At 32.2% G+C, this 14,662-nt stretch overlaps 1 protein-coding gene across 9 annotated transcripts in view; it reads right to left on the reverse strand.

The window, feature by feature from the left end:
* Window positions 1–14,662, reverse strand: part of PSMD14 (proteasome 26S subunit, non-ATPase 14) — a 102,603-nt gene that overhangs the window by 35,323 nt on the left and 52,618 nt on the right. For all 9 annotated transcript variants that reach the window (XM_042243813.1, XM_042243817.1, XM_012135814.3 and 6 more), the window contains 4 exons: window positions 8,331–8,402; window positions 7,984–8,103; window positions 5,907–5,977; window positions 4,780–4,930 (listed from right to left, as the gene is read on the reverse strand). In XM_042243813.1, the coding sequence (XP_042099747.1) occupies window positions 4,780–4,930; window positions 5,907–5,977; window positions 7,984–8,103; window positions 8,331–8,402 (414 nt within the window). The remainder of the gene's footprint in view (window positions 1–4,779; window positions 4,931–5,906; window positions 5,978–7,983; window positions 8,104–8,330; window positions 8,403–14,662) is intronic.

A 14,662-nucleotide genomic window follows, 5' to 3' on the forward strand; every position in this document is an offset into this window, starting at 1 on the left:
AATCTTTAGAATAGTGAAGTTTATTGCACATCTTCAACATGCATGTGCACAGAATATATACATCACTTCACAATATTCATAACACCATGAGATAGTTACTAAAATCCTTGTTTTACAGATGAGAAAACTGAAGCACAAGAATATTAGATAACTTACTCAAGGTTATGCTGTAAAGAAGAGTTAAAAACTGGATTCTAATGCAGACTTGACCCCAAAGCCTGCGTTCTTTACTTATTCTCAGCCTTTATGAAATATAATTTTTAATAACAAAAAAGTGCTAACACAAAACTATTACGGAATAGTTTAAAATCTCTACCATCTTAAAACTAATAGAAAATTTCTTGGATAAGTAAACTATTTCCCCCCCTTACCTTGAAAAAGACATAACCTTCTAGATATCTGAAAATAAAAAGTAAGCTATTATTCATTCCCTAATTCTTTCCTCCTTTGTTTGTTTCTACTCTTCAAAGCCCTATCTTTTTTGTAAAACACTGATTAAAAAACAACAACAATAACTACTCATTTTATATTCTAATATACCTGTGAAAAAAGAACCACTCTGAATGGTATCATTTCTACATTTTCCTCATAAAGTATAAGCTCCTTTTTTCTAAGTAACATCCTTAAAACTTGGTCCAAGCTTCATCTACTCTGTGCAGCTTACACTGATTTCTGCCTACATTTAATTTAATCTGCATTTACTATGTTTGCTACACAAGTACTACTTCATTGCATGTCAACACATAAAAGTTTCTAAGTAAGTATTGGTTGAATTATTTGTTACTAGCAACTAATTCAATACTTAGTTACAGAAACAAACCTGTATAGTATAGTTAGTTTGTATTATATCAGTATGCAGTGTAGGATTACCAGCATATAATTGGCAGAATGTTACCTGACTCACTAGTGACACTAAACATGTATGACTTCTCAAAGAGGCTAAGACCATTTTTTTTTTAATTTCATACCCCAAAATCATTAGCAAATAAGCATATCAGGTACAGTTAAGAAGTATCTGATAATGAGTTGATCTGAAACCAGATAAACAGCACATTTTCAGAAGCCCATTGGATATTTCCAATCAAAGAAAACAAAAAATCTTCAAGAAAGTCCAGCCAGTGTGAAGATTTATTTGGGATAAAGGGGTTTCAGTGATTTTTTTTAATATGCTTTCAAAATAGAGAATAGATACAAAGATTGTTTGGAGTCAACAGGTAACATCTGAACATTTTATTGATAAGAATCCTGTCAAGAAAATTAGTTCTCAAAAAAAGTAGTAATAGTTGTAACCTAGTTTTGACTTTGCACAAAGTGACTGTTCTTTTGCCCTAATGAAGAAGTACAGTCATATTACAAGCTGAATTTACTTCTAAATTCATCGCTGGATAGAGTCCAGTTGTGGGCTGAATATACAGGATAACAAAACATTAAGCAAGAGGCTGCCACCATGCCTCTTGAAAACTGAAGTTTAAAACATTTTCATTTGTGTTTTCATTATAAGTAAACTAAAAGAGAATCCTAAAAGCTATTTCACTGGTAAATTTAGAGAGGAACCCACTGGTAATTGCTATAAGCTTACACTCCATTTAAATTACAAATGTTATTATCACTGATTTTTCACCTGTATCATTTTAAAATACTTATAGGCTTATATAATATACAGAGATATGGATTATTTATCATATAGTACATTTTATTGTTTATGCTGGTTAGGGATGTCACAAAAGCTGACAGACATGAGTCTGCCTAAATTGTTTTTAATTAATAGAAAAAGACTATATCAGAAAATCAATTAATATATAATATCTACTAAAAATAGCACATAGAACTATTGAGAACTCTGAGAAAATGTACAGTTCCTTCCTCTGACTTATGCTGAAGAGAATGACATCTACCAATGTAAGTTAAGAAAAGGCCCTGCAATGACTTTGGTACTAATTTTCCATTCCCAAGTGATTCTAATTGCATTGTTCATATTAAAGAGTCAGTAAACAGCTTGAGTTCTTAACTTTTATAGACCTAGATTCTTATTCTTATTCTGCTGCTTATTACATATTAGGATGATTTGGGACAAAGTGATCTGACTCTATAAATTTTTTTACCCTTACTGACAAACAGAATAATAGAGTCTATTTCCAGAATTACCAAAAAGAACAAATGAGTTAAGTTCATACAGTTATTACCACAATACCTGGCACACAGCAAGAAATTCATATAGAGTCAAGTCAAGGAAAAAAGTGAAATAATAAAAGGAAATCAAACTTTATGGATTGAGATTACAAAGAAAGAATCCATTTTTATCTAATCACTCAAATTCAGGGGGATAAGACTAGGACTTACAAAAATGAAAAGATAAAGATATACAGGAAAGAAGTATTAAAAGAACAGAGACCCAACTTAAATCATTTATACATAGACTGTCATTTTTTAACTGTTGATCTAATCATTTTAACAGCTTTGCTAAATCATGTACAGAGATTGGGAAGGGCGAGTCCTATGCTATTATTCTTTTCTTTTTTACAGTTTATACTCTTAAATTTAATGATTTAACTAGAACACTCTGGCCATGGATTTACTAAAACTTAATTTAATTCATAGTTTTGAGACATTGAGAGAACTATAAATGATAACCAAACTCAGGTACCTTATAAATGAGGTTAAATTATTGACAAAGAACTAGACAGATTCTTATTTGAGGTAATATAATTGCATGAATATATATGTTAGGTACAATAAGTGAGGTGAATCAATGATAGATGCTTATATTAATTTTCCAAAAATATTTTTCAAGATGTATAAAACTAGACAGTGATACATGTAATTCCATAGTTTTTGATATATATTTTAAAATACTACATTTTACCACATTATAACTGTCATGTGATACAAGTGTATTTTTTAATGAATGCACTCTTTTAACATGAATCATGCTTAATTAGAAACAAACACTGCAAACTCCACTATTATATAATACCTAAACTAGGTTTGGAAACTAAAACTACCAGTTAAAATACTATAAACGATAACCAAAACACATATTCACTTACTTACATTCTATTTTGAAAATGCTTTCTTTCACTGTATTTAACTTTATATTTTTCCTTTACAAACTAGCCACTATCACGAGTTAAGTATCATAAAAAGTCACACTAAAACTACAAAACAGAATTCTAATTATATTTAAATTTAAGTTTCAATTATTATTTGTAAGAGTTGTGGGGAGGGAATTTAATCAGATAGTTATATTTCTAAAATAATTATTACTTAAATTAGTTACTTATGGGTTACTTTTTTAAAAGGTATCTTAATTATCAGAGAATTAAACTTAAGAAATACTATACCATACTATAATTCATAAAACTAACAAAATTCAAGGATTTTCAATTCCTTTTATCTGTATCAGTTAAAAAAACAACACATTTAGTAAAAAGAAAGTAAATTAATTGAAATATAGGTATATAGCAAGCCTCAGAAGTTATCCATTCAGATCTGCCTAGTATCAGTTTCTATTATTATTTTTGTGGCTAGTTTCCGCCTCTGAAAAGCTAAATCACATCTAACAGTATCATGATTTAGAGAAGACCTCAATTTTTATTCATCATAGTAATATAATGTCAAAAAGTGTTCAACTTCAAATTCATGACAGCTAAAGGCTCCATGTTTTAACAGCCATATTTAGTTTGTTTGAGCTGGTGAGCAGATGTAAATGTAATCTGCATTACCATCAAACTCCAGGTCTGATAGATAGCAAGCTAATATTTATTTTTAAGTGCTCCAAAAATTATTTGTAAAAGCTGCATAAAAAGGATTCCATAAATGTATTGTGATTTTATTTTAACAATTATTCTACACTACAATGGAAGTACATGCTCAAACAAGACACCTCAGCAGTATTTTAAAGCAGTAACCACCTAGCCAATTTCTGTATGTTCTGTAGTTTTTCTAATCCACTCTCCCTGTGGTTGAGCAAAATCGAATTGCCTCTCACATTTGCAGACAGCTCTGTGAAGGTGATAATAGAGCTGCTCCCTGCTGTCATGAGGCAGGAAATAGGAAAATGGCATATGGGGCTAGTAAGAAAGAAAAAGAAGGAGAAAAAAAAGAGAAAAGAACGAACGAACAAAAAAAAGAAGGAAAAAAGAAAATAAAGAAGGAAAAAAGAACTAAACAAGAACAAAAGATTTCAACAAGAACAAATATAACCCAATATGCTTTGCAAGTTAATCTCTTTTCAGAATCATTTAGCATATCTAATCATTCATCTCTGTCCTCACTCCAAAAATGCAAACGGTTGATACCAAGTGTTTGGGACAAGTCTTCATTGTCTAAAATATTTGGAACATACAACTCCAGAATATGCCCTGTACAATGTCTGCAAAACGGAGCTATTTAACTAGATTTGGTAAACACTGTGCCAATCCCAAATTTACCATTTTAAAATAAAAGGTAGAGAAATGTTTATGAAAATATTAATAAATTGTGAAAAGCAGGTTTTCAGTATGATTTAACATTCTTAAATCTATGAAATAAAATTATTTAAAGATAAAAACGTATGATTAGACTGATTAAAGAAGAAACAAATCTCTAAACAGTTAAATTGCTAATAATAATACCAAGACACATTTATTGACTTGTAAGTTTTTTGGTTGTTTTTTTAAGTAAAGAGACCAGGGTTTCAGTGTGTAATTAAGAAAAGCTTTAAACAAAATAGACTTTTATTTAATGTATCTGTAAACAGAATGTGGCAGGAGATGCTAATAAAGACAGAATCCACTCTACCTTTCCTTTTACACTCTGAATGGGATCCACAACCACTGCCACAGCTCTCTCCGACAAGGCTTCAAAGCTCTGCTGAGTGTTGATATCCACACCAGAAAGCCAACAACCAAAGCCAGGGTGACTGTGATACCAACCAACAACCATCTCAGGCCTGAAACAAAGAGGGCATTTAGCCGTTCAGAAGAGACCAAGTATTACATTTATGATATGAAAAAAAATAACACACTAACAGGGTATAAATTAAGAAGAGATGAAAAACACACAGGTGTGAAAAAACACCATTAGAAACACTGAAATCATACACCATATTACCCAGAAAACATGGAAATGAATAAGTGTGACAAAGGAGTGCTATCATTAAGAGATGCACATTAGCAGTGGTAGATAAGGCTTTCAGTTTTTCACCTTGTTACCACACTTTCTCAGAGCCAGTTTTTACCCTTTCAGCATTCAAGTAAATATCTACTCTTTAACTCCTTAGCTCTGGGAGTTGAATTTTTCAGGCAGAGTACATTTTTAACAATGGACACCAGGATCCACTGTTGTGAAAGGATTAAATATCAATTAAACCAGCAAGAGAACTAGGAACTCAGTCAAAAACCAATTTGCACTGTTCTGCCCAGCTGCTGAGCCTTTTGCTAACATTAATTTTGAAGTTTTTTCCACAGTACAAGAATTTGAGCAAGAGAATGACAACTATTGAGAGATTTAATCTGGGGTAAAAAACCTGAACAATATTTGAATTCTACTTTCTCTGTCTGTAAAACTTGATATGACTACAAATATAATTCAATATTCAGAATTTTATTTAGCTGCAACTCTTGAATTTTGGAACATACAAGCTCTTTCAATTATAAGTGACTAGAGAGTAACTCCATATGCTAAACAGAGGGAAGTTACAGTCCAAGTTTACTATGTAATGGTTGAGAATTTTAACATGAGGCATTTTTCTGACTGGCAAATTTCTTTGATTCTACAGGAAAGAGACACTAGATAGGTAACACTATCACATTAACAACATAGTTTTTTTTTTCCCTAAGAATGATATTCATAAACATCTAAAATTCTGAGACATATTGCTGAAAATATTTCCATTATTCCATTATATGATCACTTGAAATATTCACCTTCCTGTCTGCTTCAACATATCCAACATTTTAGCTTGGAACACTGGATCAACTGCCTCCACACTGACGCCCTGGTTTAGGAAGAAAATAAAAATGATTAGCTTCTACAACAATGAAAAAAAATTGTATTATAAGATAATGAACAAAAAGTTATTGCCAAGAAACCTATGTACATTTGGAGATACCGAAATGATTTAATAGATTTTGATACCCATATTTGATACCCATATCATTCAATTATAATCCATATATTAATAAAACTTTTTACATTGCCAAGTACCAAAAAACTGCCAAGTACCAAACTGCTGTTAATGAGTTAAGGTAATTTTTAGGATGTTTTATAAGCGTTTACAGTCATGACTAATGTGTACACACACAAATACACACCCACAAAAGAAATACCATATTAGTGAATCAATAACTTCTTATTTAGATCTATCTAGTCAAGCATACTTCCTAAAATCATCCTCTGAAAACTGACAGGCAGTAAGTCTCTTCCATCTCATTCAAAGTTCTATGACTATTTGGCTATTGTTATAACCAACAGTTCAAGTCTTTTCCTTTTTTTTTTTTCTTCAGTATGTAAAGACCCTGGAAGGAAAATAATTTAACAATTTAAAGAGTTGTTTTTGCTTGTTTTTTTGGGTGGCTGAGCTGGGAGGGGAGGAAGTTCGGTGCTTTTATTAGGACTTCTTGGTAGATCAGGCAATAGGAAGGAAATACACACATTTGAAATATTACCTCAAATATAAAAGCATTTTCAAAAAATTTCCCACATGAGACAATCTGTAACCAAGTCTTTTAAATGCTCCATTATTTTGCTAGTTCAATCAAAAGAAAATTTTAGGACATGTAAGAATTAAAGGCATTCATATCATCTCTCCAGTGATAGATTACTGCCATTATAGCTCCCTCAAGGCTTCCCTCTAACATCAGGAATTTAAGTCTAATCTACTTAAACAAACCAGTTAACATAAGCACTTCTTCCCACCAAAACAAACAGTATTTTGAATTCTAATTGAGAGTGCATCCTCAAGAACAGGGGTATGCAATCTGCTGCCTACAGGCTAAGAATGTTTTTTTACATTTTTAAAGGGTGGTTTAAAAAAAAAAAAACAAGAATATGAGACAGAGACATATGTCTTTACAGAAAAAGTTTGCTAACTCTTGGGCTAGAAGAGAAACTTTCCAATTCTACTACACAGAGTGAACACAGAGATCAAATATTCTATTTTATATGATCAAACAAACATTTACAAGAAAATAAAGGATATTAAAACTTAAGAACCTTTTACTATAACAGATATAGACATAAGGACATTCATCAGATAAATGTACATATTTTCTTAGGCAAATGGATGAGAAGAATATGTGTGTTATTTTTTGGAAGGTCAGTAAATGGTTATTGGTTTTGGCCAGTTTTTAAAAATCTAAATACACACCTGTCTATAAGCCCAATGCATTAAACAAAACAGAAAAAAAAAAAAAACCCACAAGAAAAAAACTCCCATGGGTAGATGGGTAGAGGACTTTCACAATCAGTATGCAGTATGTTAGTCTATGACAAATTACCACACCCAGGCAAAAAGAACTAAAGTCTGTCATGGTTTCTGTTTTTTTTAAACTTAACATTTTGAATAGGAAAAGCTTAAGTCATTTATCACCATATATAGAACATTTTTAAATGGGTGCTATTTCAAAACAATAAAAACAAAACATGAGGACTAGACAACGTACATGAATTAAAACTTTAATTGAGTCTCTGAAATCTTTTGAACCAAGTATTCAAACTAATATCCTACTGTATTAAAATAACTAACATAAATCCAGGACACTATGCTAGTTACAGCTCAAAGAACAAGTAAAGGGATTAAATTTTAGCATCAGTCTATAGACCCATAGGGAATTCATAATTCATCTAAAAGATTTAACTCAATACAGTCTAAAAATTATTTTTATTAATCTTTTATAATCAATTTTTCTATCAAGAAAATAACAATATGATAAGAGTTATTTTGCATAGGAAAAGAAAAAAGAAACACATTTACTTGCAGCAGGCAACCATAAAAGTACTCACTGTTCCTGATTGTGGCATAGCAAACACATCAATCACTCTGACGGTGTAATCATCCACAAATTCTCCAAGCATAAGACCCATAACTTCCATTGGAACTCCAGCTCGACCATGTTTTAACATCTGTAAAGAGGACGATACACAGACACAAAGCCCTTGAGATCTTCAAACACCCCTCCTTTTAATTAATAACCTAACTGTATTTCAGTGAAAATAAAACCATTCTATTTTATACATGCACCTAAAACAAGTTTATGTATGAGAGGGTTAACATGAAAAATATTTCAATGTAAAAGATACAGAGAAAGCAGCAGAGCTCAGTAAAACCAGTAACTCCATTCAACACTTACTTTTAACAGTGCCAGGGAAGAGATATAGACTTGTTCTGCTGTGTCCACTGCAGGAGCATCTGTAGGTGGCCCCTAGAAACAAGCAGAGAAATCATTATAAACACAGAGAAGTTATGAGTTCAAAATTAAAGTCCCACATTATTTAAACATGATTATTTTTAAAGACTTTAGAGAAAATATGTTAAGTATCCTTTTATTCAGCTACAACATAAACAATCAAAACAAGCTTGTAAATATCAAACCTGTAGAAAATATCAAACTTAGCATTCAGGCAAGTTTCCAATGGATGTAACGCATGAATCTTTTTGCAATGCTAGCTCACCCCCACTACAAAATAGATAACAATGCACCAATTAGCTATGTCTCTTACCTCAATGTGAATGTAAACTACTGTTGGACTAGCATGATTAACTGAAGAACCAACACAAACAATAAATTCTGCGAGCATGATTTTCAGCTAAAGACAGCATGTAGATTGGGGCTTTGGGATCTCTGCCGATACTTCAGTATGGGGATGAAGTGGTGGGGGCGGAGAAGACTTCTAATCCCTAGGTGAAAGAGCTGTGAAAACAACATGCTCTGCGCTTCACCTGAAGTTGTTCCCTTCCCCTACACAACATCAAATTTAACACAAGTGGCCCAGATGTGAGCAAACTGGCTGAGACTGGTGTAGCCAATGGAAAAGACTTCCAAATCCTAACAACTACCTTTAAAGAAAACATTACTATTAATCTTACTACAGCCTAAGAAGATATTATGTTTCTCCATAAAGATTGTCTTCTTCATCAAAAGCACCAAATCTTCTTTTTACTATAACATTCTGCTGCTCAAAGTAATTTACATATAGTTCTTACCCTCAATATGACTACAGTCTTATAAAATTAATTCTGACCCAATTAGTGCATATAGAAAGCTTGTTTTTTTAATACTGAGGATTCTGGGAAAATAAAATGACATGTACTTTTAACTGCCAGGTCCTGTTTTGCTTAAAGTCCCCTTTCCTTAATAATAACTTATAAATTATATAATGAATATGTTAGTTATCTAAACTATAAGTCAGTGCTTTAACTTGCTTTTATGGACTTGATTACTAAAATTAAACAATTGCTTTACTCATTACATTTCACACTTATAGGTCTCTGTGTACTTTATGCTTCTTCTTGTCTATTTATATGCCAAATACTGTGATTTTCTGTTTTGTTTAAAAGCTCGCAATATTTACTGGAAGCACTGAGTATAAAAAGTTCCAGAATAAGTTTTCTCTAAATATAAGCAACACATACAAAAATTACCTCTATTTGCTTATATCCAAAGTGGTGAGAAAAATAAAATCTTTCAAATATTATGTTTAAAAATAAATACATTTTTAAAAATACCAAATTCTTCAATCTATTATCACCTAATGCAGCTTTACTGCTTGCCTTTCAAATAGTTATGAAAACTCTAAGGTAAACTAAAGTGCTATAATGCCAAAACATTTGTTGAGGTCATCATATAAAACATGATAATTTTATTGATATGACCATTTTATTCATCTAAGAAAGTTAAGAAAGTTTAAGAAAAAAGAGAAGATAGTAGTAAATTAGTCATCACAAGAAGTTTTGGGAGAAATAATACTTTAAGGTCAGGATAATGAACATTATATTTATAAAAATTATTTTCTGATTCAGAGCAACTTAAAAAATGCTCACAGCAAAAGAATTTAAACTGGTATTTAGGTTATAGTTATTAATATAGCCTTTCTCAATTTGCCAGAAAATACTTACTAAGAAAAAGAAAAATAGGGAAATAAAACATTACATCATCACCAAAATGCATTGCCAACAAAATTCAGAAACTATTTCTACTGTCAATGAAAGAACACTGTTCTGTTCAACAGTATATAATATCCAGTACCTAGAGAAGTGCCTGGCACATGGAACTCAGTAAGAAATGGTTGGGAAAAAAACAAAAGAATGAACAAATTAAGGTAGCACCAAGTCAAAAGAACAGAAAGGAAAAATACCCAAGAGTTACCCTGGGCGTGAGAACAAGCCATATGAAGTACATGTAAAGATCCTTAGCTTCTCTCTATGGTCTTCTGATTCAGAAACATACTAACCGAAAACCACACAGCTGGTTTCTCTATTGTACAGGTGTTGTGTTTTGAGACTGCAGCCAGTGATATTTTCTACTGCCCCCTCTATTGCTATTCTGTTTCTTGCTCTAGTTAGAATAGATTGCCCCCAAAACAATTTGGCAAGACACTGCCTATGTAACAGATGTGTTAAGGACCTCCAGTGGCAGAGAGTATCTGCTATCATTTTTCTATCGTTATGCTCACTTGTTCGGAATAGCACACAACCAGGAAATGAAGGTGAAGAAAACCCCATTAAGGACTCTGGAAACTAAGCTAAGACAATTATGTAAGAGCCAGTACAGCTGTAGGTCAAAGATGACCTGAGATGAGAAAAATGTGGAGCTATGGACAACTTACCTACATTGCCTTTCGGCAAATACTCATGAGGAATACCATTCAGACAATTTAAGGAGAGGAAAGTCATTTAAAAGTAGGAATCATAAACAAATTTCTAGAAAACTGTTTAGCATCGGTAGATTACAACATGATTTCTTATCTTTGGAATAGAATATTGTAGGACAGACCAAGGTTAAAGCATGAAAAATAATGCAGAATTAAAATTACACTGGAGGAAACAAGGATACAAATAACACTATCACACATTTAATACAAACTTTGCAAAATGTCTTAGAATGTAGAGTAAAAAGTTAGAGATGAAAACTATCAGAAACATAATGATACTTAAAGAGAAAGTAAGGAGACACAAGCTATGAAATACAGTTGATCTTAAGGAGAAAATAAGAAATGGAAAGCATCAATTAAGACAAAGCAAAAGAAAAATTTCTTGAATTAAAAAAAACCCTCAACTTTTGTACTACTAGATGTCAATGGCAATAAAAAATGAAGAAAAGTGTTTGTAAAATTTTAGGTAAATCTTAACTGCATAGATAAAGCATAATTTCTAAAACCATATAAATAGGAAAACTCAATAACCTGAAGAAAAAAATGCAACTCAGGTTGACTTTGGATTTCTTTGCAACATTAAATGGCATAGTTTCAGACTTTTTTAAGAGAGAAACCTTGTGAAGTCAAATACATTATACTTGGTCAAAAAAAAAAAAGTCTGAAAGCCTACAAATATATTACTAAATATACAAGGACTCAGAAAATGATTCCAGTAATCTTCCTTCAAAGAACTTCTTGAAAATGATCCAGTTGAGACCCCACAAATCAAAATTACGAAGTGAAAAATGGAAAAGCCATTATATAAAACAATCTGTTAAGACTAGTGAAAGACAGTTAAAAACAGAGACAGACCTAAATAAATAACCAGGGTTCAAAACTACAGATATTGCCCAATAACTATATAGAGCAATGGAGAGAAATAAAGTATACAAAACTCTATCTGACATACAGAAGGGGAAAAAAGAGATTTGTGTTGACTTAGACTAGTATATCGGAGAAGGCAATGGCACCCCACTCCAGTACTCTTGCCTGGAAAATCCCATGGATGGAGGAGCCTGGTGGGCTGCAGTCCATGGGGTCGCTAAGAGTTGGACACGACTGAGCAACTTCACTTTCACTTTTCACTTTCATGCATTGGAGAAGGAAATGGCAACCCACTCCAGTGTTCTTGCCTGGAGAATCCCACGGACGGGGGAGCCTAGGGGGCTGCCGTCTATGGGGTCGCACAGAGTCGGACATGACTGAAGTGACTTAGCAGCAGCAGCAGCAGACTAGTATATAAATATGGATCTAACAGTCTTTTGAACAACTTTAAAATAACCATGATAACCATTAAAGTTGATTATAGACCTTACCAAACCACTGGAGAAGAAAAAGCTAAGACAAACTGACAATAAAAATCAGAGTACCAAGAAGGGAACAAAACAAAAATAGCAAACAACCTAAATTAAGACCAAATATATTGGTAATGAAAAAATATAAACGAAGTAAAGTCTCTTGTAAAAGTCTCTCATGTGTGATTTAAAGTGGAAATTCATGTATATGTTTCTTTTTATAAAACAAGCCACAATGGCCACTGTGTTTTACCCACCTTGCTTTTCTTCAGGGATGAATTACATCATTAGATTTCCTAGTAGTAAATCACCTTTATATTTCCAGGATAAATTGTTCAAGTTTGATTTATTATTATGTTAACATTTTAAAATATATTTATTTATATTATTTTATATATAAGTATATTATTTTTACATAAGTTAGACTGACCAGGCATTTTATTTTTTGTTAAATTTATCAGGTTTTGATATCACTATACTCAATTTATTAAATGTTTGGAAAGTTTACAACTTCCCATTTTCTATGTTCTAATAAAATGTATGTATACTAAATTATGTATGTCTTAAAATTTAAATTTGGACAAGCTCATTAATAAAATATTTAGCTCTGAAGCTGATTTTAGAGCTTATTTTTATGAAAGTTCCAGTGGTATTAATAAATTCAGGTTACCTGTCTTGAAACTAGATGGACTATTATATTGTTCCACAAAGTTTCATTTCATTTAGGTTCAATGTTATCCCCACAGAATCAGTCTATTTTATCTCTTTTTTTAAACTGTCCAATATGGATAACATTTCACATTAAATTTCTTTCTCCATATCACATTACTACTACCCAGAGAACTGATTTACATTTAAAAACAAATCCAATCATAACCAAAACCATGATAAAAATATTGGTTAAGGGAACACTTCCTAATTCATTCTGTGAGGTCAACACACCCAATACCAAAACCAGACAAAATCACTACAAGATAAGAAAACTACAGACAGACCAGTATCTCTTATAAACATCAGTGAAAACATCCTTAACAAAATACTAATAGAACACAGGAGCATATTCAAAAGACTATCTATATACATGACTGAGTGGGATTAAAATGTGCAATGCAGGGATGGTTCAACAAACAGAAACTGGCCAATGTAATATACCACATTAAGCAAATGAAGGGAGGGGATAAATGATCATTTCTATGCAGAAAAAGCATCTGAAAAAATTCAACACTCTTTCATGATAAAAACACTTGACAAACTAGGTACAGAAGAAAACTACCTCAACACAATAAAAGTCATAGATGAAAATCCACAGTGAACATAATGTCCCATGTTAGTGAAAAATTGAAAACTGTTCCTCCAAGATGAAGAACAAGGCAAAGATGCCTGCTTTCACCCTTGCTTCACTGGTGGCTCCATCAGTAAAGAGTTGGCCTGCAATGAAGGAGACATGGGTTTGATCCCTGTGTCAGGAAGATCCCCTGGAGAATGGAATGACAGCCCACTCCTGTATGCTTGCCTGGGAAATCCCATGGACAGAGGAACCTGATGGGCTACATATAGTCCATGGGGCTGTAAGAGTTGGACATGACTTAGCAACTAAACCACCACCACCACTTAACGTAGTACTGGAAGTTCTAGTGAGAGCAATTAGGCAAGGAAAAAAAAAAAAAAAAAGGCAAGCAAACTAGAAAGGAAAAACTAAAATTATCTATTTGAGATAATATAATATTATACATAGAAAATCCTGCAAGTATGTTAGTTACTCAGTCATTTCTGACTCTTTGCCATCCCATGGAGCCAGCAGGCTTCTCTGTCCATGGAATTCTTCAGGCAAGAATACTTGAGTTGAGCTGCCATTCCCTGAAAATTCCACCAAAAAACCCCTGAAGTCTCCATGAAAAGGATATTAGATCTAATAGGTAAATTCAGTAAAGTAGCAGGATACAAAGTCAACACTAAAAAACACTGCATTTCATTAACAAATAATGAACAATCTGAAAAATAAATTACAAAAATAATTTCATTTACAATGTCATAAAAAAGAATGAGATATTTAGGAATTAAGTTAACCAAGGAAATGAAAGACTTGTACAATGAAAACCACATATACTACTTCAAGAAATTAGAGAAGATATAAATAAATGGAAACACATCCCATGTTCATGGACTGGAAAATTTAATATTGTTAAAATGTCAAGACTACTCAAAGTGATCTACAGATTCAAAGCAATCTGTCAAAATTTCAATGAAAAATTTTGCAGAAACAGAATACCTATTCTAAAATCATATGAAATCTCAAGGGACCCTGAAGAGCCAAACAATCTTCAAAAGAAAACAAAATTAACAGACTCACACTTTCTGATTTCAAAATTACTACAAAGACAGTAAAAACAAAAAAATACAGTACTACACATAGGGACAGACATAAAAACCAGTGGAACTGAACAGAGAGAAAAAAATAAACCCTGGTGTATACA

Source organism: Ovis aries, chromosome 2 (genome assembly GCF_016772045.2).
Source record: "Ovis aries strain OAR_USU_Benz2616 breed Rambouillet chromosome 2, ARS-UI_Ramb_v3.0, whole genome shotgun sequence".
Classification (NCBI taxonomy): Eukaryota; Metazoa; Chordata; class Mammalia; order Artiodactyla; family Bovidae; genus Ovis; species Ovis aries.